At 36.1% G+C, this 26,542-nt stretch overlaps 1 protein-coding gene across 1 annotated transcript; it reads left to right on the forward strand.

The window, feature by feature from the left end:
* Positions 1 to 8,498: 8,498 nt before the first annotated feature.
* Positions 8,499 to 26,106, forward strand: STRAP (serine/threonine kinase receptor associated protein). The gene is made up of 10 exons (XM_045781410.2): positions 8,499 to 8,932; positions 9,655 to 9,790; positions 15,992 to 16,073; positions 16,662 to 16,734; positions 19,188 to 19,284; positions 19,978 to 20,115; positions 21,517 to 21,653; positions 23,301 to 23,450; positions 24,177 to 24,242; positions 24,995 to 26,106. The coding sequence occupies exons 1-10, from the start codon at positions 8,821 to 8,823 to the stop codon at positions 25,054 to 25,056; spliced, it is 1,053 nt and encodes a 350-aa protein (XP_045637366.1). The 5' UTR covers positions 8,499 to 8,820; the 3' UTR covers positions 25,057 to 26,106.
* The last annotated feature ends 436 nt before the right edge of the window (positions 26,107 to 26,542 follow it).

Below are 26,542 nucleotides of genomic sequence, written 5' to 3' on the forward strand. Positions count from 1 at the left end.
TATCTCAAAACAAATGAAAATGGAAACAAAACATACCAAAATTTATGGGATGCAGCAAAAGCAGTTCTAAGAGGGATGTTTACAGAAACATTAAGAAAAAAGAAAGATATAAGAGCACCTGGCTGGCTCAGTTGGTAGAGCATGACTCTTGATCTCAGGGTTGTGAGTTCAAGCCCCATATTGGGTATAGAGATTACTTAAAAATAAAAAAATCTTGGGGCACCTGGGTGGTTCAGTCAGTTAGGCCTCTGACTGTTGATTTCAGCTTAGGCCATGAGCTCAGGGTTGTGAGATCAAGCCCCTCATTGGGCTCCACACTCAGTACAGAGTCTACGTGAGATTCTCTCTCTCCCCCCTCTCTCCCCCTCTCCTCCTCCACCCTCGCTCACATGCTCTCTCTAAATAAATAAATAAAGTCTTTGAAAGAAAAAGGAAAAAGAAAGACATCAAGGAAAAAAGCCTAACTTTGTACCTTAAGGAACTAAAAAAAAAAAAAAAAAAAAAGACAAAGTAAGTCCCAAGTTAGCAGAAGAAAGGAAATAACAAAGATCCCAGGGGGAAAAAGAAGGAAGGAAGGAAGGAAGGAAGGAAGGAAGGAAGGAAGGAAGGAAGGAAGGAAGGAAAGGAAGGAGAGGAAGGAAGGAAGGAAGAAAGAAAAGAAAAGAAAAAAGAAAAGAAAAGAGAAAAGAAAGAAAGAAAACTGAAAAGACCAATGAAACTAAGAACTGGGTTTTTTGGAAAGAGAAACAAAATTGACAAACCTTAAGTAGACTAAGACAAAAGAAGACTCAAATAAATAAAATCAGAAATAAAAGAGGAGACACTATAACATATCACAGAAATAAAAAAGATCATAAGAGACTTTGAACATTTATCCATTTATATGCCAACAAATTGGATAACCCAGAAGAAATAGATAAATTCCTAAAACATACTACCAAGACTGAGTCATGAAGAAATATAAAATTGCAACAGACCAATAAGGAGTAAAGAGATTGAATCAGTAATCGAAAACCTCCCAACAAAAAGCCTACTACCAGATGGCTTCACTGGTGAGTTATACCAAATATTTAAGGAAGAATTAACACGAAACCCTTTCAAAATCATCCAAAAATTGGAAAGGAGGAGATACTCATGAAGTCATTTGTGAGGCCAGCATTACCCTGATATGAAAGCCAGATAAGGACACTACAAGAAAACTATAGAGAAATATCCCTGATAAATATATATGCAAAATTCTTAATAAAATATTAGCAAATCAAATTCAATAGCACATTAAAATGATCACAGATCATGATCAAGTGGGATTATCCCTGGGATGCAAGGATTGTTCAACATATGCAAACTAATAACTGTGATATATCGCATTAATAGAATGAAGGATAATATCCTACGATCATCTCAATAAAGGCAGGAAAAGCATTTAACAAAATACAATATCCTTTCACGATAAAAATGTTCAATTTGGGTATAAAAGGAACCTACTTCAACATAACAAAGGCTTCATATGACAAGCCCACAGCTAACATCATATCCAATGATGAAAGGTTGAAAACCTTTCCTCTACAATCAGAACAAAACTAGGGTGTGCACTCCCACCATTCCTATTCAACATAGTACTGGAAGTCCTAGCCAGAGCAATCAGATAAGAAGAAATAAAAGGCTAATGAATCATTGAACACTAGATCAAGGACTACTGATGCAATATATGTTGACTAATTACATTTAAATAAATAAATAAATAAAATAGCACAGAGTTCCTATCAGAAGAAGAAGAGGAAGGAGGAGGAGGAGGAGGAGGAGGAGGAGGAGGAGGAGGAGGAGGAGGAGGAGAAATAAAAGTCATCCAGAACAGGAAAGAAATAAAATCACCTTTGTTGGGGATGATACGATTTCATATACAGAAAATCCTAAAGACTCCACTGAAGAACGGATAGGACTAATCAATAAATTCGATAGAGTTGCAAGCTACAAAAACAACATACAGAAATCATTTGCATTTCTATATATTAACAATAAAACATCTGAAAAAGAAATAAATAATCCCATTTACACTTACATCAAAAACAATGAAATACTTAGGAATTAAGTATTTATTTAACCAAGGAGGTAAAAGATCTATATACTAAAGCCTTCGATTAAAGAAGTTGTAGAAGACACAAACCAGTGAAAAGATATTTCATAGTCACAGATCGGAAAAATTAATATGGCTAAAATGTCCATACTGCCCAAAGCCATCCATAGATTCAACACAATCTCTATCAAATTTCCAATGGCATTTTTCACAGAAATAGGAAAAAAGTCCTAAAATGTGTATGTTATCACAAGAGACCCCAAATAGAGGTAACAATCCTGAGAAATAAGAACAAAACTGGAGGCACTGAACTTCCTGATTTCAAACTATACTACAAAGCTATAGTAATCAAAACGTATTGTACTAGCATAAAAACAGTCATATAGATCAACGGAACAAAATCAAAAGCCCAGGAATAAACTTTTGTAGGACAGAGTCAACTAATACTTGATGAGGGAGCTGAGATTAGACAATGGGGAAAGGACAGACTATTCAATAAATAATGTTGGGAAAACTGAATAATCACATGAAGAATAATGAAATTAATTTGAGATGGTTTAAAGACTTAGACATAAGAACTAAAGTGATAAAACTAGAAAAAAAAAAAAAACAGGGGTGCCTGGGTGGCTCAATTGGTTAAACATCTGCCTTTGGCTCAGATCATGATCCCAGAGCTCCCAGTCAGGCTCCCTGCTCAGTGGGGAGTCTGTTTCTTCCTCTCCCTCTGCCCTCCCTCCTGCTTGTGCTCTCTCTCGCATGCGCTATCAAATAAATAAATAAAATCTTTAGAAAAAAACAGGACAAAGCTCCTTGACTTTGGTCTTGGCAATGATTTTTTGGATATGACACCAAAAGCATAAGCAACACAAGCAAAAATTAATACGTGAGACTACATCAAACTAAAACACATCTGCACAGCAAAAGAAATTACAAAATGAAAAAGCTATCTATGGAATGGGAGAAATATTTGCAAACCATATATTAGTTAAGGAGTTAATACTCTAAATATATAAATATATAAAGAACTCATACAATTCAATAGCAGAACACCAATCCAATTTAAAAATGGGCAGGGGAACTGAATAAACATTTTTTCAAAGAAGGCATACAATGGCCAACAGGTACATGAAAAGGTACTCAACATCACTCATCACTAAGAAAATGCAAATCAAAAAACCACAATATCATTTCAAATCTGTTAGAATTAGGGTGCCTGGGTGGCATAGTCGGTTGAGCATCTGCCTTTGGCTCAGGTCATGATCCCAGGGTCCTGGGATTGAGCCCACAATGGGCTCCCTGCTCAGCAGAGAGCCTACTTATCCCTCTTCCTTTGCTACTCCCCCACTTGTGAGCATTCTCCCTCTGTCAAATAAATAAATAAAATCTTGGGGAAAAAATCTGTTAGAATGGCTATTATCAAAAAGAGAAGAAATAATTAGTGTTGGTATGTATGTGGAGAAAATGGAACCTTTGTGCCTTTTCGGTGGAAATGTAAATTGGTATAACCACTATGAAAAACAGTATGGAGTTTTCTAAAAGAAAAAAAAATTGACCTATTCTATGATCCAGTAAGCCCACTTCTGAGTATATATTCAAGGAAAATGAAATCAGTATTTTGAACAGATATCTGTACTCCTGTATTCATTGCAGCATTATTTACAATGTCCAAGATATTGAAACAACCAAAGTATCAATCCATGGATCAATGAGTAAACAAAATGTGATATATATGTAATGCGGTATATATGTATAACGGAAATTATTCAGCCATAAAAAAACTTGCAATTTTTAACAACATGAATGGATCTCAAGGGCATTATACTAAGTGAACTAAGTCAGACAGAGGAACAGAAATACTCTATGATCTCACTTATATGCAGAATCTAAATTTAAAAAAGCAAAACAAGCTGATAAATACTGAGAGCAGGTTAGTGGTGTCCAGAGATGGGGTGGAAGGGCAGAGTGTGGAAAGGAGGAGTGGGCAAAATAGGTAAAGGGGGTCAAAGGTACAAAATTCCAGTTCTAAAATAAATAAGCCATGGGGATGTGATGTACAGTATGGCAACTATAATTAATACTACTATATTGCATATTCAAAAGTTGTGATCATTTGCAATATACACAAATATCGAATCATGTTGTATACCTGAAACTGTTATGTCCGTTATACCTCAGTTTTTAAAAATTAACAGCTTGAAATATCACAAATTTGTTATCCCACAGTTTGCATGTATTAGGAGTCCAACATGTTTTAACTGGGACTTCTGCTATTTTGAAGGCTGAAATCAAGGTGTGGGCCCGCTGTGTCCTCATCCATAAACTGAACTAGGGAAATATCTGCCTCCAATCTCCCTCAAGAACTTTATTAATATTATTCTTTTCCCTCTAATCCACAATGTAGCTTTGTCATTCATTAGATTTTTCTGTATGTGGACTATTACTTTGTACTTTTTTTTTCTATTTTTATCCAGTGCCATTGCCACAATGTTTATTACTCTTGAAATTGAAAGAAAAATTCATGATCTCTAGTTAGGGAAGTCTTCTCCCTTGTTTCTCTTCTTATACTTTTTAAAAGATTTTATTTATTTTAGAGAGAGAAAGAGTGTGCAAGAGAGGGGGGAGGGGCAACAGAAGAAGGAGAAAATCTCAAAGCTGACTCCACCATACTGAGTGCAGAGCCTGTTCCAGGGCTCGATCTCATGACTTTGAGATCATGACCTGAGTTGAAACCAAGAGTAGGATGCTTAATGGACTGAACCACCCAGGCACTTGTTTTTCTTCTTTTAGAGTGTGTCAGCTAGTTTGGTCTTTTGCTATTGTATATATCAACATTGGTATGTAAAGTTTCATTTTAAACAATTGCGACTTTTATTTGAAATTGTATTGAATCTGTGTATTAATTTGGAAATGTATTAGCTTGCAAGGTTGCTGTAACGAAATACCACAGACTGGGTGGCTTAAACAGAAATTTATTTTTTTTCACAGTTCTGGAGGCTAGAAATCCAAGATGAAGGCGTCGCGGGTTTGATTTCTTCTGGGCCTCTCTCCTGGGCTTGCAGATGGCTGCCTGCTCATATGTGGTCATCCACATACGTTGTCTGTATACTCTTCTGATAAAGTCACCCGTTATATTTGATTAGAGCCCACCCATATGATCTCATTTATCCTCATTACCCCTTTAAAGGCCCTACCTCCAAATCTCCAAATATAGTCACATTCTGGTGGTTCGATTTGGAGGTATGAATTTGGGGGGCGAGGTATAATTTAGCTTGTAATAGGGGAGCACTGGCATTTTTCCAATATTGAATCTTCCAATCCATAAACACAATATATCCATCTATTTATTTTTATATTCTTTAATGCCTTTCAATAAAATTTATCATTTTCCATAGAGGTCTTAAAATTATATTGAATATTCTCAACTTATTCATCAGATCCTGACTCCTTCCTTCTGCCCTGTTTCATGTATTAAAGGGCTGACACTTATGGACTCCAGCAAAAAGCTTCCTTGCCTCCTGACCTCTGAAGAGGTTTAGCTAGTGGGAAACATGGGCAGGGGATCTGAGTATTTATTCCCTCATTACTTGTCCACTACTGGGCTCATGATGGTTGGCTGCAGCTGTGTTCCTCTCCTGAGTCTTGGAGTTCTAGCCTTCTCTTGCAGCAGTGACTTTGGGAATTCAAGTTCAGATAACTGCTCCCTTTCAATTGCCCACTCAGATTTATGGTTAAAACCCCATCTTCTCCCTGGGTTTCCTCACCATTCCTTATTGGTTACTTTGTTTGTTTTGTTTTTGAGAGAGAGAGAGAGCAAATGCATTAGGGAGGATGGGGAAAGGGACACAGGAAAAGAATGAATCGTGGAGCTCCACAGTAGGCTTGATCTCAAGACCCCGAGGTCATGACCTAAGCCAAAATCAAGAGTCAGAGAGAGGCCTGACTGACTGAGCCAGCCAGGCACTCCCTTATTGGTTACTTTTGAAGTCCTGACTTCATCTTAGTAAATGATCCATTCATTAAATGCTCCTCAATTTCTACATTTCAGTGTGCCAGATTTTTTTCTGCTAGGAAACATACTTGGTCAGATTTAATCTCAAGTACTTGTTATGTCTTTTTTTTTAAAGATTTTATTTATTCATTTGACACATAGAGAGATAGTGAGAGAGAGAACAAACAGAGGGAGCCGCAGGCAGAGGGAAAAGCAGGCTCTCTGCTGAACAAGGAGCCGGACGTGGGACTCAATCCCAGGACCCCGGGACCATAATCTGAGCTGAAGGCAGATGCTTAACCAACTGAGCCACCCAGGCTCCCCAGTACTTTTGATGTTTTGATGCTATTTTATTTTTTTTATTTTTTATTTTTTTTTTTATTTATTTTTTTGATGCTATTTTATATGGCACATTTTAAAACCACATTTTGTTTGGTGCTAGTTATAGAAATGCAATTAGTTTTGCAATACTTTTTTCTTTTAAATCCAGCAACCTTGCTAAACTTTAATTGCTTTCAGTAATTTATATTAGATCTTAAAAACATTTTTCTTTACATATAATCTCCACAAATAATCTTTAAACAATTACAGATTTGTAACTTTCTTTGCAACACTTATGCCTTCTTGGGTATCTAAATATCTAATAGAATACTGTATTGGAGTGATATTACATTAATTTGTTTTCTAATATTAAGCTCCCCTTGAAGTCCACACCATTGATCAGGATACATAATACTCTCAAAAATCAGAATCCAAATGAGGAGGAAGTACACTTTTTAAAAACCAAATTATTCCCTCTGTTTCCTTTTTTTTTTAAATTAAAGTATCATTGACATACAATGTTATATTAGCTTCAGGTGTACAACATAATGACAATTCTATACATTATGCAATGCTCACCACCATAAGGATAGTTACCATCTGTCACTACGGAAATTCATACACATTCTTTAGAGACTAGGTAGTTTATCAGTTATATGCTTATCTACACACAATGAGCAGCAAATGGAGATATATTAATATTACTGAATAGCTGTTTTAACTTGTGTCTTTTATTTATGTCCATCAGTAATGTAGTTATTTAATCAGTAAACAATCATTTGTTGAGCACCCACTAAATGCCATTCACTCTTCAGTACTAGAATACAAAGATGCCAAAGCCATAACCATTGCCATTAAGAAGCTCATAATTTAAGTGTGTGAATGGAGTCTGTGTGTGTGTGTGTGTGTTGGACCATAGTGTGAGGTTGGCACAGAGAAAGTAGAACCAAAGATAATGGGAAACATATACGGCAAGTCTGTACTATAGATAAATGAAGAAAATGCTAAGAAAACAGAATGTGGAAGTACTTCAAGTCCCCGTTCAAGACTTGAATTTTGAAATACATGTTTATTTAAAAAAGATGACGGAGAAGGAAACATTCAGTCATTTGTGCTGATTTATTGGTATGTGCTAAGATATTACAGTCTTGGGAATAAAGCAGTGAAAGAATCACAAAAATCTCTGTCTTCGGTTTACATTCTAACATCAAAGGAAAGAAACAACTTGCCTCAGATAAGACGTTTCCTGCTTACAGAGGTTTTGTATGAGAAGACAACGGAGAGGTCCGCTTGTTACACAGAGCGGTGACACCCATAGCCTAAGTGGGCTGCCTGCAGGAAGATAATACCAGAGTCTCTATTTATATTTAGTTTTTAGATTCTTCTAGTATGTTTTTGCCCAATTATAATGTACATGTATTTAATATAAAAAAATTATCATCCCCATAATGGGAATGCAGACTCGAGTTTTACTGATATGAATATTTTATCAAAAAAGTTTGGGGACCACTGCTTTAGAGTCCTTCGAAGTCCTTAAAAGGGAAAGTGATTTAAATTTAACTGTATTTAAAGTCACTAACACTCATGTCTAAAACGCTAGCATACAGGAATTTTTACATAGGAGTGCCTGGAGAAATTATTTTTCTTACGGGCCTGAACTTGTAGACAACCCCCGAGGGGTTGCCTTTGTAGTTGTTCATAAGAACTGAAAAAAAATTCTTGGACATTTTCGCTAGTTTGGGCCGCCGCTGGGAACTCTGGTTGTTCTGTCTAGATGTTCAGATAGCAAGCACAGTCCATCCAGTCGGTTGCTTGGCGCTTAATTCATAGGGGCCGCCAGGTCCAGGGTCTGAAACTGGCACTCACAGCTTTCGCACTCACCAAACTCCGCCCGGAGACAGAAAGACAGTCTCTGGCTGGTCAGAGCTAGGCACGGGGTACTCTGCGGTAAAGTCTAGAGCTCCTCCAGGCGTACGTAGCCGGCGTGGGGCTAGCGTCACGTGCCCAACGTGTACTGCTCTCGCGCCTGCGCGCTGCTGTCGTATTCGCGCGGCTACCCGGCAAACTTGCATTCTCGCTAGATCGTCACTTCCGACGGACGCTTGGCGTCATTGATAGCGTCACTTCCTGCCAGTACCGGTGTGGACGGTGCGGGTCGTGGCCGCCGGGTCTCCGGTTCTCCCCCTCCCCTACTTTCCTCCCTCCCTCCCTTTCCCTCCCTAGGCGGCTGTCGGTCGCCCGTCGCAGACTCCCTGACCCATCCCCAACCCTTTCCTGACCTCGGTGCTACCCGATTGGCCTTTTTTTCCTGTTTCTCGGCCCAGCCCCAGGCCCCAGTGTCAGGGCGGGGGCCTTGAGCCAGAGGCTCTGCGGCAAAGGAAAGAAAAGACAAGTCGACCCTCGGCTCCACAGCCGGATCGCTCGGTTCGCCGCCGCCATGGCAATGAGGCAGACGCCGCTCACCTGCTCGGGCCACACGCGGCCTGTGGTCGATTTGGCCTTTAGTGGCATCACGCCCTATGGCTATTTCTTAATCAGCGCCTGCAAAGGTGAGCAGGGCCCCTGGATCCGGGTCCTTGATGGATAGGACTGGGCCGGAAGGTAGAGTGGCCGGTACTCCTCAGTGCGGAAGGGTGATCTCAGTCTTTTGAGATTGGGGCCAACGGTGGTCTGATGGGGGAAACATTGTATTAGGGATTGCGCAGCTGGAGCCAAGGGAGGGTTTTTTGATTCTCTAACGAGGCTAAGTACTGCCCCCAATTTAGGCCTTTCATTTCACTTTTATTGCTATTTTTGGAGAAGCGGGACTGTACACTTGCCTAGAAGCCCCGGCCGTTATATACTGTAATAATTTTTCAAGGATATGGGAAATGGAGAAAATAGGCCAGCCGAAGTAATACCTTTCCTTATTTTAGAGATTTGTCATTGCTTTTATTTTACTGGACATTCCTTTGTGGTATTAGCCCCATTTTTCAGTTGGAAACCGAGGTTCCGGTTAAGAACTTTGTCTAAAATAAGACTCAAATCTGGGTTATTTTTAGGCAGATCAGTATTCTTCCCACCGAATTACAAATGCTTCAGTGAGAATGTCTGGCTCAGCTCTTCAATTGATTTATTTCTGGACGTTTTTTAGTGACCCTAGTGAATGAGAATAGTTACACAACAAAAGCAGTTTAACACTTTGCTATTTAACACTATCACTTTATGTTCGAGTCCTAAATTTTAAGTAATCCGCACTTCTAAATCACACGTCTTTTTAAATGTGTTTTAGACGGCAAACCTATGCTACGCCAGGGAGATACAGGAGACTGGATTGGAACATTTTTGGGTCATAAGGGTGCTGTTTGGGGTGCGACATTGAATAAGGATGCCACCAAAGCAGCTACAGCAGCTGCAGATTTCACTGCGTAAGTATAACCAAATTGGCCAGTTTGGGAGATCTCCATGGATCGTACTCAGAACTTCAGCCTTAGTTATTCATAAAATTCTGACCCAATGCCTACCATATAGAGCACATGGTGTTTGAGCTCACTAAAATTCCGCTCTGTTCCTTTCTGCTTTTTTTTCTCTTCAGTGGTTCTCATCAATTTTCAGAGACTTTAAATGACTTTTCTGTATGTCTGGATTGGGACCAAGGACTCTGCATTATTGACAAGCACTCTACATACTGAATCTTGGTGGTGGTGCTTAAAAATGCTCAACATGTGCTTTCTGAGTGGTATCACACACTTCTGTGATGCCCAAGTGCTCACGGCCCAGATTTTTAGCCCTGTTTCACTCTGGTTTTGTTAACTCGCTCTACCCATATTTAAAGCTCCTAAACCCAATTACTCTTCGTTTTCCAAGTTTTTTAAGGTTGAAATTTAAATATTCTTGGTTTTTTTGTTACGTCTACATTGTTGATTCCACCAACATAATGTCCTCTATGATGTTTTTTATGCCTCTACCACTAGTATCTTTCCTATCTTTTCATCTTCCATAGTCTTCCTAAAAACAAATTTCATCATGTCACTTCTCTAATGATCTTCCTGGTGCCTCTGCGGTTTCAGTGGTTCATGACCTCGAGTGAACCCAAAAATAACCTGGGAAGTTTTAAAATGTTCAGATGCATGTGTTGTCTGACAAATTGTTTTAATTGGTCTGGAGATGGAGTCCCCAACATCAGTTTTTTTCTTTCCTAAAGTTCTAGTTGGTTCTGATTAAGCCTTAGAATCACTGGCCTAAAGGTTAAATTTCATTTGTTGACCAGTTTAAAATTTGGCCTCATCCTAGTTTATCAGTAATCATCTGACACTACATACCATATGCCTTAACAGTCTAGTTACACTAAACTTAAATTGTTGCCAGAATACACCTTACCTATTTTGATTTTTGACTTTTACATGTGTTAGAGTGACTTGTAATGACCCACTTTCCCCTTCAGGTCACTTTCATATTTTACATAATCTTGGTATTCTAGTTCCTAATTGTGTTTATGACTTAGCAGACCCTTAAATGTTTAAACTGATGAAGGCAAAGTCAAGAGTTATTGTGTATGATAGTAAACTTTGTTAGACTCAAGTCAGGAAAGTAAACAGTCTTGTTTTTCTTTCTTCTTTTTCTTTCTTTCACAGAGTTCCAAACTAGGAGCATTTGTATATGTGTTGCTCCTTTGTTTTAAGCAAATCAAATATATGAAAAAAATGAAGACAGATTGTTTGTGGTGATGGATATGTGGCTCTATGCATTTGTTGAAATGTAGATTTCTATACCACAGAATGAATTTTACTGTATGTAAAGTTAAAAAATGAGTTACAGTATTTTAAATAAGGAGAGGGAGATATAGTGCTTACCTGGGATTAAATTTGAGATGATGAGAGATCAATTAAGAAAAGTTATAAATGTCATTAGCCTGAATTTTTTTCTGTGCCTTTCATGAATAGATTTCTGGTATGTCTTTATGCGTAGCCATTGTAAGGCTTTGTGCTGTGCCCTGTTGTGATTGTATGTAATACTGATAAAATAAGGAGCTGCTTGAATTTATATAAATCCTTTACTGTCAACAGCTTCAGGTCAGATATTACTTTAGATGTCAACATGCTACTTGTAGTGTGTCATTCTCCTTTGTTAATTTGGTAAAAGTGATTCTCAGATGGAAGACTTATGGTGAAAAGGTTCATTCCTTGTGCTCACACTATTACCTGTGTTAAAACTTCTGGCACTTTTTTTTTTTTTTTTAAGATTTTATTTATTTATTTGACAGAGACAGCCAGCGAGAGAGGGAACACAAGCAGGGGGAGTGGGAGAGGAAGAAGCAGGCTCTTAGTGGAGGAGCCTGACGTGGGGCTCGAACCCAGAACACTGAGATCACGCCCTGAGCCGAAGGCAGATGCTTAACCACTGCACCACCCAGGCGCCCCAAAACTTCTGGCACTTTTATAGTACTTAATTAATTTATGTGTTCTTGAGGTCAGGTTATATTTTTTATATTCTCTGGCTTATTTAATTTCTTATATTTGTTGAGTAAATAACTAAAGGAAGTTTTCTAAAGTAGAGGGTAAAGAATGGGTGAATGATAGATCTTGGTTTTGCTTCTCCAAAGTTTGTTTTTTGCTCAGTTTAGTAGGAATATTGTCATTGGAAATGAATGTCATTGATTTTATAACAGAGGCAGAAATTGGGATTTTCAGCTCTAGATTTCAGAGGTTTGGTAGGTGGATTTTAAAAATGTCATTACTGAGGGGCGCATGGGTGGCTCAGTCGCTAGGCGTCTGCCTTTGGCTCAGGGCGTGATCTCAGAATCCTGGGATTGAGCCCCGCATTGGGCTCCCTGCTCTGCTGGGAGCCTGCTTCTTCCCCTCCCACTCCCCCTGCTTGTGTTCCCTCTCTCGCTGGCTGTCTCTCTCTCTGTCAAATAAATAAATAAAATCTTTAAAAAAAAAAAAAGTCATTGTTGAAACTAGGTTCCAGTCTGCTGTGGTTAAGTTAATAGTTAGTGAAGCAGTATTTTAAATTAAATATACTTAAGTTTTAAATGTTAACAAGATGTTAGACACTATAAACATTAGCATTAAAAAAAGACAAGCTTTTGAATTACAATACTGAAAGGGTACATTTTTGTTAACCTCAGTTCTGGGCCCTGTCAGTGTTAATTACATGAGCAAAATGCTCTGTCACCTCCTGCCTGATGGTCTTGCCCTCATCTTTAAGAGACTTGTGCAAATCTTGTTGGGAAGGATGCCTGTCTCTGTAAAATCGGTGAAGCCTCTCGGTTTGTACATTTGATCAAATGATAATATCAGTCCTCGGGAAGATAAAGAACTAGACAGAAATTACCGCATGTGATAACGGCCTCTGAAATGGGGAGAGAAAAAGGTGTGAAAAAATATGGCACTTTAAATACTTAATATATTGAGTCTTGGAAAGAGTAGTCAGGAGTGTATCTTGCTGCCAGAGGAACGGTTATCTTTATTTAGGTCACTTACAGAGCATTAATAACCCAAGTCCCACATTCCAGGACATGTCTCTGGATAGGTATTCAGTGGTGTTTTTCTGCTTAACAGTCCAAGTCTTGGTGTCTTATGTTTATAAGCAGCATTAAAAGCGTGAACCCTGGAGCCTGATTCTGTACTCGAATCCTGTGACCTGGAAATTTATTTAACCTCTTTCTCAGTGTCATCATCTATAAAGATGAGAATAGAAATAGTGTGTATCTCATATGTCAGTTGTGAATATTAAGTGAGTTAAAATGTTTCTAATATTTAGAACATTGCTTAAAATCTAATGAGTATGTGTTATGTGTGTAAGGTAATGATGATAGCTACCATTCCTACTAGACCAAATTCATATTTGTTATTTTGGAACTTCTGTGGCTAAGGCCATGAAACTTTCTGGTTTTGTGCAAGGAAGGTTGAGAAGATTTAAATATTAAGAAGAAATGCTTTTGCTTTTTCCCCCACCTCAGTTTCCTGCTATATCATGGTGAGAAAGATGTAAGCATTCACTTTGGTTAGGCCTGAGTTCATGTGCTAGCTATGTTTTGTGTTTCCAGTTTGATCATGGATCACTTCTTAAAAGTTTGACTTTGGTATTTATAAGAGGGGTGTAAGACCATTTCTTAAAAGTTTGACTTTGGTATCTGTAAGATGGGTGTAAGACCACATGGTTATTGGGAAGATTTGAGAGATCTTTCTCCATTTAACATCCTTGAAGTCTGGCATAGCGTCTGTTGCATAGTGGCTGCTCAATAAGTAGCTGAGGCTTACTCAGCGTTTGTTCAGTGTCTGTCTTTTAGAAGTGGGAGTGCTTGTCATGTGTATTCTCTTTTAATGATTTGTATGGAGCTTGCTGTTATGGAACTGGAACCAGCTAAAGAATAGCTTCCCCAACTTACCTGATTAATCATAGTTGGTATAAATCATTTTTAGGAAGTTCTTCCTCCCTTCCCCATTCTCATGTTTCTCAGAAAATTAATTGATGTCATGTTTATGTAGAAGTGAATTGTGTTCTTATGGAGCAAATACATTTAGCAGAGCTGGTATGTGGGTCAGTTGGGAATGTTATCTTGAGTAATTCAGGCAGTTGAGTCAGGTGCTGAGTACCCTATTCCCTGAAATTCCCTCCTCTTACATCTTCTAATTCATGAAGCTAATACAGGCTTTACTGCCCATGATCGTCTTAGCATCTCCACTTCCCTCTCATTAAAATCATCCAGACAGAATGCCAAAAGTGGAGAATATTATTATGCTCTGTTCCAGAAGATAATTAAATAGATCTGCAGTTGGGCCCCGAAGTCTGTAGGTAACCAAAGTGTGTGATCACATTTCTCTTGTAAAAGACAATAGAAAGATTGATTTTTCTCTGAATAAGGTTGTCGATAAATTGAAGGTGGTATTACCTCCTTTTTGATGACTTTGTCAACATGTTAAGATAGCTAGGCAATGTTTTTCACCCAGAAAAGCCTAATTTTTTGTTAAGGCTTTAAAAAAGTTAAGCAGCCCCTCTGTTGAGACTTGTGGTAAGTCTGTTCTCATGTTCTCAGGATGTGAAAAGTATTGATCGTTTAGCATTAATCATTATATGCACAAAACGGGATACAAGGTGGGTCAGTAGTTTAGGGAGATGACAAGTACTTCATGAGTTGTGCAGGAAATAAATGCTACAAGGTTAGCTGAGGAAAGGATACTGTTAATGATGCTTCACTGCCCTGATTTGAGCCCTGCAGCCAGCTGGGTAATATCCGTTTCATGCCTGGAGATTGAAAAATACATTAGAAAACATTTAGGTTATTCCAGAATATTTTTAGGGCTGTAAGCCTTTTTAGGACTCTTACTGTGAATAATGAAATATGCCAAAGTTAGTGCAAGTGATTAGAGCATGCTCTGTCACAGAGTGTCATCTTCAAATAGGAGAGAAAAGACTAGATCTGGTGGTCCCTCCTGGATGATACTTTGATCATGCTCCCCTTCCCCATTTATTGTTCCCTTTTATTATTTATTTATTTATTTATTTATTTATTTATTTATTTATTTATTTATTTTTAAAGATTTTATTTATTTATTCGACAGAGATAGAGACAGCCAGCGAGAGAGGGAACACAAGCAGGGGGAGTGGGAGAGGAAGAAGCAGGCTCATAGCAGAGGAGCCTGATGTGGGGCTCGATCCCATAACGCCAGGATCACGCCCTGAGCCGAAGGCAGACGCTTAACCGCTGTGCCACCCAGGCGCCCCTATTCCCTTTATTTTTAAAAATAAATGTCAATTATATTAAAATGAAAATCTTAATAGAGCATAGCTTATTCACTCTTAACAGTTCTTTTCCCAGTAAGCAAAGTTTTCTTGTTTAGTTTTCAGTGACCTCTTCTGTTATAAAATGACCTTTTTTTTCCCTTCAATCTTTTTTATTGGGAAAACCCCTTACAATATTTTTCTAATGTATTATTATTATCCCCTGATGTAATGCATACGTACATATGTGTATAGACACACAACCACACATATATTTTGGGTTGAGGGGGTCAGAGAAAGAGTTGAGAGGTTAAAAATCCTGTATTAGCATTATATAATCAAAGGCTGATATTTTGGGGGAAAGTTAACTGGATTAGAATTTGAGAATTTTAAGAATCAACTTTGAGGAAGAAATGGGGAGAATATTTTCTTCTCTACTGTCTTGATTGAAAATTTTATGTATCAGGGCCTTTCATTCTCTTGTAAATTCTTTTTAAGATTTCTTGTTTTTCATTTTTTTGTTTTACATGTGCCTGAGAATAGAGAATAGAGAAACAAATTAGAAAGATGAAACTTAAAATTGGTTAAAATGTTTTTCAGTCTTGCTAAAAGGATGTTATGGCTGTAGGCTAAAAGTAAGGATGGGCTGGTTCATGAATCTCATTTACTTAAATTTGTAGGTCTTTTCCTTTGTCAAAATTAGATTGTTATATGGCTTCTATAGGTAAATTTCTTTTCCTTTAGAATCGTTTAAATAATCAAATGAACTCTTAACAGTGAGGGATATTAGAGATAATGGGAGACTTATACTGCATTTATGTAACACTTCACATACCTAACTTACTTGGTTATCATCAAAATTACCATTATATTTATCTTATAATTTTACTTTTTACTTTTAGCAAAGTGTGGGATGCTGTCTCAGGAGATGAATTGATGACCCTGGCTCATAAACACATTGTCAAGACTGTGGATTTTACACAGGTATCAGAAAACAGAATTTATTTTAGGGAGTTAAATTGCTGTTATTATGGGATGTAATAATGGTTGTGTATTTGATTGTTTTGTATATTTGTTGTATATTTGGGGCGGATGTTAGGTGTATATTGGTGTATATATGATTTAATTGCAGCTTAAGCTATACAAATTTATTTAGTTAATCCTAAGATACGGTGGAACTCTTGGATCAGTTCTCTATCAGTAGCAGCGAACATCTAAAATGTGCAAATAATCTTTCCTCACTACTTTCAGAAGGGAGAGAATAAATTTGAGATCATCAAAGAGGTGTTACTTAGAGAGGGAAGCAGGATCAGGGCAGATGGAGAAAATTCTTGTGGTAGGTGGCATAATACATTTGAACTGTAGAGCTTAAAGGGTTTTGGCAATTGTGAGAAGGACAGATGTTCTCTAGTATGGTCTCAGAAGTCATTGGCTTGTATTGCACCTCTGTGATGTCTGCAAACTTCATTTGGATTTTAGTTGGTGTTGAAGAAGCTTCAAAGAGATACAGCTATTAAAATGGTTGCTCTGTTAACATTTCGCTGTTAACATTTTGCTTGTGTGTGTTTTCAGGATAGTAATTACTTGTTAACCGGGGGACAGGATAAACTGTTACGCATATATGATTTGAACAAGCCTGAAGCAGGTAAGTGTAATTTATGTGTTTGTATTATATTTTCTTTTAATTTAAATAAGTTTTCTTGATTAAAGGAATCATGGTCAGTACTCAAATTTAGAAATTAAAGATGGTCGCAAAGAGAAAACTGAAAACAATCCAGTATTCATCACTGTTAATATCTTTTAATTTTTGGTTCATATTCTTCTAGGCTTTTTTTCTATGGAGATATCTTTTTTAATGTCCATTTATTTGCTACATTGTGCTTGTACAGTTTTCTTACAACTTAAAAATTTATCTTGCTAAATTTTTATCATACTAAATTTAAAAAGGTGCATTGCAGTGTCACTGCTTTTTGGTAAGAAAGAATGGTTGTCTGTAGAAGGTGAGGAGGGTGAGAACTTCAGTGTGCATATTTTGTTCAGAGTTTTGAACCATGTGAATATATTAGCTAATCAGAAGAATTTTTAAAATTTAAAAAATTACAATTTTTTTCATATCTATAAATATTGTATCCACTGTTTTTAATGACTATATCGTTTTTCATGCTATGAATAACTGGATTAACTAATGTCTTACTGTGTCCCATTTGGGCTATTGACAGATTTTAAATATAAGTGGTGTTATGCTTAATATTCTAATGGTTGCACATATTTCCACAATTATTTCCATAGAATAATTACATAGAAATAGAATTGTTGGGATAAAAAGGAGGTACACTTGGAAGCCATTGGTAGGTATTACCAGAGTGTGCTCCACCAAAGTATAAAAATACATACCTATAGCTAACCTGTTCTGGCAAACACTGATAACTAACTTTGTCTTTTCCAATTTAATTGAAGAAAAATGATTCTGTGATATTAATGTGAACTTGGAAAAAAAATTATACATGAGAATAAAACACTGTTGAATATCATTTTAATGTATTCTCTGTGAACTACTAGTCTGTTCATGCCCTTTGCCAATTTATCTGTTGTGATGTTCATCATCTTCTTAGTGGTTTTAAGGTTCTTTATTATATTCCAATTTGTCATTTGCTTTTATATTTTGTTAATAAGGTTTATGGTATACACATTGTAAAGTTTTTGATGGTGAAATTTATCATTTCCTTTATGAATTCTCTTATTGCATAGAAGTTGTAAAAGACGTATTTTCTTCCCTGGTCCAGATATTCATCTCTTTTGTAGTATCTTAATGCTTTTCTAGCCACATAATACATAATATATATTTCAGAAGCTACCAGATTAAGATGAACAGGGTTTTGTTTTATTTATTTTATATTCTTACATTTTGTATTGTGGGCATTTATTATTTATTCATAAATCTATCAACTTAAGAAGTTTGTATGAACGTCAAAGCTACATTGGATATTAAACAGTTATTCTCAAGATAGCTCTCTTTCCTGAAAGCATTTCTAAGATGAGCAAACAGACTACATTTATAGATTTCTTCATTGGCACCTGGAGGTATTTCTCTTCATTCTCTTTGATAACTTTATGCCAGAACATAGCAAAGTACTTGGACCTCAATCAGTGTGCCTTTTTGACTCAGCAAGGTAGTTCAGGCCTTACGTGGGCCATTTTTCATCTTTTGCCTTTCTCAAAGCTGCCTTTTGAAAGTGGCTCTTCACCGTACTGGCAATAGAAATAATAGCAATTAACTGCTCTTACTGTATGTCAGACTCCAGGTTAGAAACCTTAGATGTATATTCTCATTTGATCTTCATACTTAAACTATGAGGTGTAGTAGCTGTTGTTATCCCATGTTACAGATGAAGAAATGAAAGGGCTAAGTAACCTTTACTTCAGCAGATTAAGTAACTTGCCCAAAATCAAAGTAGTGTTGAATGGCTTTGCCTCCAGCATCTGCTTTTGCCCAGAGATAACACTGAGTAGTAGTAGTTGTTGTTGTTGTTTTAATGTTTTGAAGAGAAAGTCTCCAATAGAGACTTTCGTTTTTTTTGTTTTCCATTTTGTTTGTTTTTTTTGTTTGGTTTGGTGTTTGTTGTTTGGTTTTTTTGATGCTTTGCTCTCAGTGTGGAAATATTCTTGGGAATTACTGCATTGCTTTTATTCTTCTCTTGTCAGCCTCTGCTTCCCTCTTTTTTCCTGTTACTTCCAACAGTGGCTTGGGTGAGGGTCGCAGTGTTAGTGATAATGTCAGATTAGCTTCTTTTATTTCGTTGTGGTACAGTAATGCTTTTGAAAGCAGAAACATAGCCTGGAGGGAGTGGTGTATTCACTCCCACACCCATAGCAGCATTATTCTTGGGTTCTTTGTCGTGCAGATAAATTTTTGTTCCATTGTAGAAAAACTTAAGTGTATTCTGTGGAAACGGTAAGTTTGCATTGTGTTGGGCTTTGAAAAGTTGCACTTCAATTTAAAATGTACTTCTTTTCTTTTTAGATATTTAATTGTTCCAGTATTACTCAATTTAAAAAAGCAAATATTAACAAATGTATTTTAAATTGTTTCATTTTAAGAACCTAAGGAAATCAGCGGTCACACCTCTGGTATTAAAAAAGCTCTATGGTGCAGTGAGGATAAACAGATTCTTTCAGCTGATGATAAAACTGTCCGGTAAGTAATTTTTCTTTAGTGATTTAAAGTTGAAAAATATTTGACCTTAGTGCTTATATATTAAATATTTCTCATAACTGTATGTAGGAAGAATTATCTCTAAGCATTGAAACTTAAGTTGCACATAGGTCGCATTTTTCTGGAGCTATCCATTTACTGTTACAAACCTAGAGCAGAATCCACAAGACACTTAATTAAAATTACTGACATCTTTGTAAGCCTGTGCTCTTAACCTGCTTCAATAGACAAGCTGGCTACGGGGAGGGTGGGGGGGGGGTCCATGAAACTCCCGAAATCCTACACACAATTTTGTGTGCTGACACCTGATGTTTTTTTCCTGTGGAAATATATATATAACTATCATCAGATTCACAAATACAGAATGTAAGAACTATTATTTAGAGTGACGCTAAAATTGGTAAGATTAGGACTTATATGTATGTCTTACAGCGTAGTTTTGCTAAGGGAGGTATATTTAAATATTAAAGTTGACTTCACTAACAAGATACTAACTAATTTAACATTGTATAGGAACCCCAGTTTCTGTGTCATCCATAACTGAAGAGTTGGAATATAGGTTTTACTACAATTGTGATTATTCTTTCATTGGTTAATCTGTAGATATAATCGGGAATTAAGCTTTTTTTCTTAAATGAGTAAATACCACCATATTTTCCTTTTCCTCTTTTGCAGCCTTTGGGATCATGCTACCATGACAGAAGTGAAATCTCTAAATTTTAATATGTCTGTTAGCAGTATGGAATATATTCCTGAGGGAGAGATCTTGGTTATAACTTATGGACGATCTATTGCTTTTCATAGTGCAGTAAGGTATGTCCAAGAAATACCTTCTTTTTTTTTTTTTTGTAACTTGAAAATTGGAAGGCACATATGAAAGGTATTTAACTCTTTAGCAAGGCAAATCTTGGCCTATACTATATAGTATGGGGGAAATGTTTTCATACCATTAATAATGTGTATTTTAAGAATTTGATATACTGAGGAATTAATCCAGCTAATTTCCAATATTTAGGGGACATTATTGGTAAAATTTAGTAACTTTGAAATTTTTTTTCTTTTTTTAAATTTTATTTTTCTTAAAAAGATCACCAGATTGGTGTTATAATTAATGTTCATTACTGTCCAATGCCACTGTGATCTTGATTCTTATTTTCTTTTTTACAGCTTTAGAGAAATAGTGATTTTTTTCTTCCATTCTGAAGTTTGTGTAGACCTTTTTTAAAAATAGACTTAATTTTTTTGTGACTATAAATGTAGTTAAATGCCCTTGTTGACATTTGGAAGAGATAATTAAAAAAAATTTACCCATTGTTCTTCAACCATAGATGCCAGAATGTTAAATGGTAGTTGTATTTTCCGTTAGTCTTTTTTTCTTTGTTACACATGTATAACATTATATTTGTATATTTGTGTGGGTATTTTTTTTTGTTTTAGTTACTAGGGCCCTGTGAGTGTAATTTCGATTTTTTATTTTAAACTATTCTTAGCTATTAAAAATTGTTTGAACATATTTTTGCTAGGTGTATTACATTATAGGTTTTACTAAGTTATGTATCAATTTCTTTGAAAGAGCTGATGTCCAAACTCATTGATATTCATGTGAAGCTCTTCATATGCATTGATTTTTATTATATAGCTATAGTGTCAAATTTGGTTATTCTTTCAAAAGCTTGATAGTAAAAATGGAACCATCTTTAGCAGTTTTATATTTTTGTGGTATTGAAGGTTTTGTTGCAGAAGCTTATAAATTCTCAGCAATTGAGAATAATGTACAAGTAATCCATTATGTTAATTACTTATTATAAAACATTTTCTGTTCTCAAAAGTAATGCATGGTTGTCATGGAAAGATCAAACAATACAGAATTAAATTTCTTTCAATGCAAAAATCCAGATATATTAGGCATACTGTTGTTAATGAGCCAGCACAGTCATTTCCAGGAAAGCACTCACTGCACAAAGTGTCTTTGTATTCCTCGAATGAACTCTACTTGGGCATAGTATCCCTTCTGGACTTTTTTTGCTAATATTATTTAGAGGTTTTTTTTTTTTTTTTTTTTTTTTTTTTTAGCATCACTATTTATGTTTGACTAAATCAAGATATAATTATTTCTTGGGTTTCAGAAATTAGGAACAGTTTAAAAGTAACTATTTCCTGGTATTGTTTATGTAGTATTCAAAATTTATAAATATTGTATAAATTATTTTCCAGTTTGGACCCAATTAAGTCCTTTGAAGCTCCTGCAACCATCAATTCTGCATCTCTTCATCCTGAGAAAGAATTTCTTGTTGCAGGTGGTGAAGACTTTAAACTTTATAAGTATGATTATAATAGTGGAGAAGAATTAGGTGAGTTCTCTTTCCTCCCTTAAAATGATATGGTTACATTTATCAAATGCTAGGTTTCAGTAATTAACACCTCAGTTAGCAAATTTTTCAGCTAACTAAACCTTGTTATTTCCAAGTGAAAAAAGTAAAGGATTTTTTTCCACTTTTGGTAGAAGTATTTATAGAGCTATAAACAAAGCATGCCAGACTCTTAATTTTACCTTTTCCTTTTTACTTAAGTTCATTGTATTCTGATAGCCTGTACAGTAGTGCAGTATATTTATTGGGGGTAAGAGGAGGCAGTCCTACGTCAAAATCATGTTAAAGAGATGTAAGGGTATTTATTCTTTCTGAAGTATAGGGCTGGTATGTAGCCCATCTACCTGGCTCCCCCTTTGCCAGTGTAAGAATCTCTAAGCTCTATAGAGAAAGGTGTGGGCGAAGAACAGCTATGGTGTATTATAGGGATACCTTTAAGCATCTGAATTGGAGGGGATTTTTGTTTGGGTTTTTTTGGAGTCTGACTTTTGCTTCCACTTTCATAATAGTCCTTCATGAAGGGGAACGGCATATAAGATTAATTTGAAGTTAATGTACATCCTAATTTTACATTTATCTGATTGACTAGGTATGTCATAATCATGGTTCTCAGTATCTACTTTTAGGCTTCACAAAGTATTGCTTTTTGAACTAGTATATTTAGTTTTTATAGTTTCTTACTCTGTAAGCTGCTACTTTGTCCATCTGTCCTGCTTTGCCACCCAAGGAAATTAAGCTTGCAAGAATTCTACACAGAGAACAAAAGACAACCGTATGTTTTGTTTCTTTGGGAAAACTAATGGATTTGGGTTGGGCAAGTGGAAGTTTGGTGAACGGACCATGTAGAATCTATTATAATTGCTTATGGTTCACCCTTTGTTGTTTGAATATGTGACTTTTAAATGGGAGATCCTTTTTTATTATTTTTATTTAATGTCAGTTTTCAGAGTTTCAGAGTGTTTTGGCCAGGTTTTTTATTCTTTTTCAAAAAGAAGTAAATTATTTACTGAGATTTGTGGTCATAGTGAACACCGGACATTGCACCCAGCTTATTTTCCATTCCAAGCCTCTCATATTCTTTCTACTCTCATGAAAGTTTTTACTCTTATGATAATACTTTCTTGATAGTCTGTGGTTGGACAGAGATGGGGAAAGATGAGGGTCCCTGAGTTGAGTGGACCTGTGTGTAAAAGAGCTCCATCTGGTGGCTCTCTGTGGTTATAATAAGAATTGGTTCCCTGGTAAATAGGCAGTGAGTTTAGGATGTGGAAGTTGGGATTGAACTGACAGACTTTAGATCTGCTTTCTGTAGAATTTACTCCCTTCCTTCACCGTTTTTGGGACATGAAGCCTCTTTTTTTTTTTTTTTTCTTTTCAGAGGGACAGTATGACACCGTAATGTGTGCTAGAATTGGAAGGGGGGAATTCTACAGAGAAATGGTAGACCTTATGTACCACTTTGTGATAAGAATCACTATTTTTAATGAAGTTTAGTTCTTTGAATTTGCACTTAAGAATATGACATCTTCCCAATAATACAGAGTATTATTAATAATACTAATAGTGTATCAATACTTAACCAACGTTTAAGTTTTTAAATTATCTAATGGCCCTTTTCCTCTTTTTCAGAATCCTACAAAGGACACTTTGGTCCTATTCACTGTGTGAGATTTAGTCCTGATGGAGAGCTCTATGCCAGTGGTTCTGAAGATGGAACATTGAGACTATGGCAAACTGTGGTAGGAAAAACATACGGCCTTTGGAAATGTGTACTTCCTGGTAAGAATTTGTATTCAAAGTTATCAAGTTAAGGGGGTGCCTGGCTGGCTCAGTTGGTGGAGCATGTGACTTTTGATCTCAGGGTCATGAGTTCAAGCCTGATGTTGGTAGAGTTTACTTCAAAAAAAAAAAAAAAGACAAAGTTATCAAGTTAAGCTTCATAATTTTATGTCATTTTCCATCATTTTATTTCTATATTTCTGTTTTCTATAGATTTTATTTAATATGGTTTAAGCAGAAAAGCCGATAATTATAAATTGGCTTCTGTGTTATTTTGTTTGGTTAAATTTTTTTGTTGTGTTTTCTGTTTGTGTGTGTGTGTGTGTGTTTTCTAGTCTATTCCTGAATTTTTTACACTAGATCATTTGGTGAATGACATGGACCTATTCAAAATTTGCTAGAGGGCAATAGAATTTACTTAGAATTTCTAAGTAAATGTATTTAATCTCTGGTATTACTCACTGATTCTTATTAATAAAATAGACATGTTTTTAATAAAAATACTTAGTTATTGATCCCAAAGTAGTTGTGGTATGAACTTAAAAGTGAACTTTGAGGAAAGACGTACTGTTTTAGAATCACAGTTCTTAAAAAAGAAGAGGTTCCTGTTACGCTTTGTAGCTCATTGCTGAGAATAGTGTTGGTGCACTCTTCTTACTTATTAAATATTGAGAGTTACTGGTAATACTAGAATTCACATAATCATGATTGCTTTTCTTTTTATAGAAGAGGATAGTGGTGAGCTGGCAAAGCCAAAGATCAGTTTTCCAGAGACAACAGAAGAGGAGCTAGGTAAATACTAATGAATTAACTTTTGTAGAGTCCTGGGGGATTTAAAATTGAACTGTTCGGTGAGTTTTACTCATTGACAAAGGAAATTTATTAAATATGATCATACTTAAATAATGGAAAGTTTACATATATGTATTTTTATATACGCATTTATAAAATAAATGTCTATCGCATAGTAGCAGTCATGGAGATGTAGTGTGGATCTGAGGTGGTTTACTCTTATAGCACTTGGAATCTAACTTGAGGCAGTTGCTAAAATAAAAAAAAATTGTTACAGTTATAGTTGTTATTTAATATTTATTAAGCACTTACTATGTACCAAATGCTGTTTCCTAAATCTAGAATTACAGATTGTAAGGTGCACTGATTGTATAATATTGTTTGAAACTTGAATAAATAAAGGAGGGGGCCAAATCTTTTAATATATGACTTTAATTCAGTTCTTACTAGATAGGTGGAATCAATGAAACCTTAGCCCAGAAGAAGGGTCCCTGGGAAGTTAAGTTATGGTGTAAAAGAGTTTGATGGGTGGAATGTGTGAACTATTTTTTCATTGCATTTTCAGTGGCATGAGTCTAGTCATGATTGGTATGTGCCCTTGTTCTCTTTTGCTTCCCCTCACCAGCACACTGAAAAAATCTTTTTATCCCTTCATTACACAGAAATGTGGCTAACACAGAAATTTACACAGACATTTTCTTTATTAAGTTGACTAATGTGGGGTTTTTTTAATTGTTATTTTTTCATTACAGAAGAAATTGCTTCAGAGAATTCAGATTCCATCTATAGTTCAACTCCTGAAGTGAAGGCCTGAGCATTGGGCATATGCCTCAGATAATGTACAACTTATGGACTGAAACAAGCAAGCAGAGAAAAGCATCAGCCTCCCAGAGTTACTCTCTGCTTAAGGCAAACATGGGCAGTAAATAATGGGGAATGTGAATTAGCTCCAGTGCTGGAACTAACTTGGTATTACCTGTATGTGAAAAGGCAAGAGTATCAGATGAGGGCAGGTGGAATTAGGCTCTTGTGGTATGGCCGGTTGTCTTTTTAATGGATATGTGCAAGCCAACATCCAATTTCTCTTCTTACAATTAGATTTCTTGTAGCCGTTTATGTTATTATGGAGAAGAAAAATATATTGGCCTATTTTTCTGACTTTTCCCTTAAAGCAGAAAGCCCTTTTTTTTTTTTTTTTTTTTGCTTTAGTTGTAAAGAAGAGGGAATACATGATAAAGTAATTGGTTTGATTTCTCTTTCAGTGTATACTGCTTCTGAACGTCTAATTGTTTTAGTTGTCTAAATAAAATGCCTCTAGAACAAAACAACGTTTGTTTCCTGGGAAAAATACAGATTTGAGTTTATAAATGGAAATTGCCAGAAAGTTTTTCTACATCATAACTATATCAAAAGACAGTATGGTTAGACAGTCTTTAGTAAACGTATTGTTTCCTAATTTTGAAATTTAGTTACTTGTACTGCATTTTTAAAATGTCCATGTTTTTTGCTGGGTTTGCATTTACCTTCCTCCTACATTGGATAGAAATGCTTGACCTGCTTTTTAAAAAAATTTCAGAGTAATGACTTATTTAAATGATACGTGCTAGTTATAAGGAAAAAAATAAGGTGAGTCAGAATTGGCAGAAAACAGGAAAATTGCTTAAAATTGCACCATCCCCTAAATCCGTTAAAATCAGTGAGCATTCATGGCACTTTTGTGTATCTGTATGTGTGTATGCAGATAGAAAATATTTTATAAAAGTGGGATAATTATAGGTCTGCAATGTTTATTTTACTTTATTCTTTAAGTGCAGATGGCATTCAAAAAACCTTTTTACCAACCTAATAAAATCGGTCAATTGGGTTTAGACTTGTACTTATTTTTTAAAATATAAGGAGTATATTAAACTAGTAATTTGCAAATACTTTAGACCAATGAATAACATCTCTGTCAAATTGCTTTTTCTGTCCTTATTCATCTTGTGAATGACCCTTGATAACTTTTCTTAAAAGAAATAACCAAGCAGAGAGTAAGTTTCCGGGCATTTGTGGAACAAAGCCCTATTGGCCGTGACAGCCTCCGAAGGCCAAGAGAGGTATGTCATGGGGGAGAGCCGCTGACCAGCCATACGCGGTCTCATAGGACGGTAGTCTTGTGTCATCCTGCTACATGCCTGGTCCTCTGCTTTGCCGTAGCAGTGTTGTCAGTGTACCATGGGCTGCTTAGACTCCAGTCAGAGTCTGACTTACCTTAAAGTTGAGATTTAGATGCGCCAGAGTGGAATCACGAAATTGCTGGA

The sequence above is a fragment of the Ursus americanus genome, chromosome 25 (assembly GCF_024610735.1).
Source record: "Ursus americanus isolate L20-20 chromosome 25, mUrsAme1.1.p, whole genome shotgun sequence".
Taxonomy (NCBI): Eukaryota; Metazoa; Chordata; class Mammalia; order Carnivora; family Ursidae; genus Ursus; species Ursus americanus.

Excerpts from the sequence above, each read along its gene's own strand:
- STRAP (XM_045781410.2), top strand. The coding sequence starts at position 8,821 with ATGGCAATGAGGCAGACGCCGCTCACCTGCTCGGGCCACACGCGGCCT. Across the intron at positions 16,074-16,661 it reads AGACTGTGGATTTTACACAG|GATAGTAATTACTTGTTAAC; the intron begins GTATCAGAAAAC and ends GTGTGTTTTCAG. Across the intron at positions 19,285-19,977 it reads GCTGATGATAAAACTGTCCG|CCTTTGGGATCATGCTACCA; the intron begins GTAAGTAATTTT and ends CCTCTTTTGCAG.